At 51.2% G+C, this 4,473-nt stretch overlaps 1 protein-coding gene across 1 annotated transcript in view; it reads left to right on the top strand.

Moving 5' to 3' along the window:
• The first annotated feature begins 595 nt into the window (after positions 1-595).
• Positions 596-4,473, top strand: part of NPM2 (nucleophosmin/nucleoplasmin 2) — a 10,316-nt gene continuing 6,438 nt past the window's right edge. The window contains exons 1-4 of the mRNA XM_012662973.1: positions 596-656; positions 1,128-1,217; positions 1,383-1,468; positions 1,573-1,698. Of these exons, the coding sequence (XP_012518427.1) occupies positions 632-656; positions 1,128-1,217; positions 1,383-1,468; positions 1,573-1,698 (327 nt within the window). The 5' untranslated portion in view covers positions 596-631. The remainder of the gene's footprint in view (positions 657-1,127; positions 1,218-1,382; positions 1,469-1,572; positions 1,699-4,473) is intronic.

The raw sequence follows: 4,473 nt of genomic DNA on the forward strand, positions 1-4,473 counted from the left end.
GGGAGACCAATCCTTGCCCTTGAAGTCATAAAGTCATTACCAAGGGGTACAGTCATGACACGTCTTCAAAGTTTAAAACCAAATTAAAACTGGGAAGGAAAAACGCCATGAGAGAGATCCCTAGTTATGTGTGACTCCCAGGCAGATGTATCTCAAGGATGGGTCAGCTGAAAGCCCCCTCCTCTTCACTGCCCCTGCCAAATAAACTTTCAAGTGCGCCCTGTGGCCTGGGCGCCGCTGCTCTTACTCGGCGGCCCTCGTGAAGCCGCTGGCCGAGCTCCGTGGTGCGTCCACCGCTCCTCTCCAGGGGAAAACTCGCCCTCTCTGGAGACACCGCCCTGGAGCACCGGCCGTCTGGGCCTTGGGAAAGGTCCACGCTTGAGGGAAGGGGGAAGAAAGCGAAGCAAGGCAGGCAGTGAGCCCGGAGGGGCGCTCCAAGCCAGGAGGGGCGTCTCTGGGCTGGGCGCGGGGTCCGCAGAGGCCGCGGTGAAGCCCATCGGCCGCGCCAGTGGTTCTCCGGCGCGGTGCCGGACCAGCTGCACCGCCCTCACCTGGGACCTTGTTAGAAATGCAAATTCTCTCGGCCTCACCGAGACCTACTTAAGGGGAAACAGTGGTGTGAGGCCCAGTAATGCGCGCTTTAGAGAGCCTGCCAGGTGATTCCACCACCCGGGGAGGAGGAAGGAATGGGAGCAGGGATGGGGAGACGGGGCTACCTCCAGGCTGATTGCACACCTCCCCTTCTCCTTCCCCGGCCTCTTAACAGCCGGGGCGGGCAGCCGCCCTCCGCCGGGCATGAGGCTGCGCTGTGCTCCGGGGGCACCCAGAGTGTGACCCGCCTGCACGGAGCTAGGACGGTGAGGCTGGGCCGCACAGACAGCGCCTTTCTCCGCGGCCCCGTGGAGGGGGCACAGCCCTGGGCTCTCCCCGCCGGTGGGGCGGCTGGTGCTTGGCCTCTAGGAGCCCACCACGAGCCCTTGACCGTGGCAGGCGATCTCCGGCCGGGAGCCAGGCCTCGCCACCTGCCGTGCGGGCCGCCCCTGGCGTGGCTCGGGCGCCGGGCCTGCTGAGCTCTGGGCCGGGGAGGGGGCCAGGGCCTCGCCTCACCGCAGGGGCTCTTCTTGCAGCTGCCCGGTCGCCCCCTCCTCGGCCCCCAGCCATGAATCTCAGCAGCACCAGCAGCACGGCCGAAAAGACAGTGACGACCGTGCTCTGGGGTGAGTGGGGACCCAGGCTCCTTCCCAGCGCAGCCCCGCGACGCCCACCTCGTCCCCGCAGCTGGGGGCGCGGGAGAGCCGCTCGCTTGGGGGGGAGGGCTGCAAGCGGGGTATGGACAGCCTTTCTGGGGCCCCCTGCCCGCCCCGCTCCCTCTCCCTCGGCAGGCTGTGAGCTCAGTCAGGAGAAGCGGACTTGGACCTTCAAGCCCCAGCTGGAGGGCAAGCCCGACTGCAAGTTGCTGCTTCACACGGTGGGTGTCCCCTGGAGGAGCGGAGAAGGATGGAGCAGGTGGCAGGTGACAACAGGTTTCCCCCGCCTGCCTTCAAGGTGATGAGGTGTTTTGACCCCTTGCAGATTTGCCTGGGGGAGAAAGCCAAGGAGGAGCTGAACCGCGTGGAGATCCTGCCCCTCTCGAACCTGGAGGACAAGAAAGCGCAGCCGGTCACCATCGCCTCGCTGCAGGCCTCGGTCCTGCCCATGGTGAGCCTTTCCCGCGGGCGTGTGCTGCGCGCCGCCTCCCCGTCGGGCCCGCGGGGGTCGGACACAGACCAGGGTGCGCTCACCCCCCAGCAGCGGCGTGACCGCCGCCCCTTCCCGGAGCTGCCTGAGCCAGGGCAAGCTAAGTAACCTCTCCGCAAAGAATTACATTTTTAAACTATGCACTGCTAGAGACAGCAGCACTAATCTACATATTGGTTGTGCATCTAGAAATTCTCTTGTTTCTAATCATTTATCTGTTTCTAATCATTTATCATTTGCATTTCTATTCAGATGATCATTGTGAATAATGGCAGTTTTGTGTCTATTTTTATTTTTATTTTTTAATTCTGCTACACTGGCTAGGATCTGTAGTATAACACTGGATAAACGTGATACTAGTTGGCATCTTTATTTCCTTCCTGATTTTTTTTTTAAGGAATGTTTCTAATGTGTTCTCCATTAAGTGCGAAGCGTTTGGTAAATACCCTTTGCTAGGTTAAGGAAGTCTCCATCTAGTCCTACTGTGCTTTAACTTTTTTGTTTCTTTTTAATCATGAATGGTGGTGAAATTTTATCAAATGTTTTTCTGTTCATATGATTCTGGGTTTGTTCTTTAATTCATTAATGTGGTAAATTATATTAATAGAATACTCTGAACTGCTTGCAGTCCTGTGATAAACACTACTTAATATTATAAATTCTAGATTTGCTTTGCTAACACATTGAGACTTCTCTTCTTTCTAATTTTATTTATTTTTTCTTTCGCGTTAAGTCGTCTCAGGATTTGTTTTTTTAATTTATATACTTGGAAGTGAGGTTGCCCTATAAATGATCTTATTTGGTGTCGAGGCATGCTAGCCTCATGAACTGAGGATGGTGTGTTCCCTCTGTCTGTTCCCTGGAATGGTGAGTGTAAGAGCAGGATTTAGCTGTTCTGGAAGGTTTGGGAGACCCACCTATAAAACTGTTCTCAGACCTATTTTCTTTTTTATTCACACTTCTTAGGAGATCTCATCCATTTTCATGATTTTAAAGGCCATCTATGTAAATGAAGACTCGAACTTATTCCCATTAATCCAACCTCCCTCTTGGGCTCCAGGTCCTATATCGACTCAGCGTTTTTAATGGGTGTCTAATAGATGCCCTAAACTGAACACGTCTAATCCAAGTACTTGAATATTATCTCTAATTCCACCCCCGCCACGATCCTCTCCCAGCGAATAGCTCTCACAGCTGTATCTGATCCACCAACTCTGCCCTAACAACATACAAGTCTCACCACCTCCCCTGCTACACCCTGGTCCAGTTGACTTGTCGCTTTTTGCTCGATTTTGTTGCAGGGCCTCCCAACTACCTTCACCTTGGGCTAAGTCTGGCCCACCGCCTGTTTTTGTAAGTAAAGTTTTATTGGAACACAGCCATGCTCATCCATTTATATCTTGTCCGTGGCTGCTTTCCCTCAACAACAGCAGCGCTGAGTAGCCTTGGTGGAGACCATATGGTTTACAAACCTAAAATATTGCCATCTGGTCCTTTATAGAAAGTCGCCGCACTTCTGGTCTATTCTGCACACAGTTTCCAGAAAGATCCTTTTAAACACAAGTCAGATCATGTTGGAACATTTAGGTGGTGGCTTCCCACCTTACTCTGAATAAGACCCAAGAGGCTTGCCACGGGCTGCCTCAAAGCCCTTGTGTGCTGGCCCTCAGCGACCTTGCTGACCTCAAGCTCCCCTCCCTAACCCTGCTCACACCACATTGGTTCCTTGACTGCACCTTAAACTTCAAAGGTACCCCCACCTTGTGGTCTTTGCATTTACTGCTCCCCATGCCTGGAACACTCTCCCCCTGTATGTTGCCACGGCTAGCCCTCCCGTTCAATCCAGCTTGGTTCCAATGTCATCTCATCGAAAAGGTCTTCACTGACCACAAGCAGCATCTCCTCTTCCTGCCACACCCAGGAAATTTTGATAAGTGATGTTTTCATTTTCATTCAGTTCAAATTATTTTCTAGTTTCCTTCAGCCCCTGGAGGATTTAGAAGTATGTGTATTTAACTTCCAGATCATTAGGGATTTTCTAAAATTAATTAATTTCTAGTTTAATTCCATTTTGGTCTGAGTGCTTAATTGATAGGATTTCAGTCTAAAACGTGTTATGCGCCAAGCGCAGTGGCTCATGCCTGTAATCCCAGCACTTTGGGAGACTGAGGTGGGGGGATCGCTTGAGGCCAGGAGTTCGAGACCAACCTGGGCAACACAGCCAGATTCCATCTTTACAAAAAATAAGAAAAATTTGCCAGGAGGATCACTTGAGCCCAGGAGTTTGAGGCTGCAGTGAGCTATGATGACACCACTGCACCCTAGCCTAGGCAACAGAACAAGACCCTGTCTCAAAAAAAAAAAATGTTTTTTTGATGTGTTGTGACTTTTCCTTATGGCCCAGAATGTGTTCTACCTTGGTGAATATTTCATTTATTACGCTTAAAGAATGTGTGTTTTCCTGATGTTGGGTATATTGTTCTACAAATGTCAGTTATATCAAGTTCGTTAGCAGTTTTGTTCGAGTCTTCCATATCTTTACTCATCTTCTGCCTACTGGATCTATTAATTACTGAGGGAGAAGTGTTGCAATCTCCAACAGCAATTGTGACTTTGACTATTGCTCCTTTCAATTGTCAGTTTTTGCTTCATGTATTTTGAAGCTCTCTTATTAGGTGCATATGCCTCTAGGATTGTTAGAGCCTCTTGATTAATTGATTCCTTTATCATTATGAA

This window comes from Propithecus coquereli, unplaced genomic scaffold, assembly GCF_000956105.1.
Source record: "Propithecus coquereli isolate 6110/MARCELLA unplaced genomic scaffold, Pcoq_1.0 Scaffold79, whole genome shotgun sequence".
NCBI classification, from domain to species: Eukaryota; Metazoa; Chordata; class Mammalia; order Primates; family Indriidae; genus Propithecus; species Propithecus coquereli.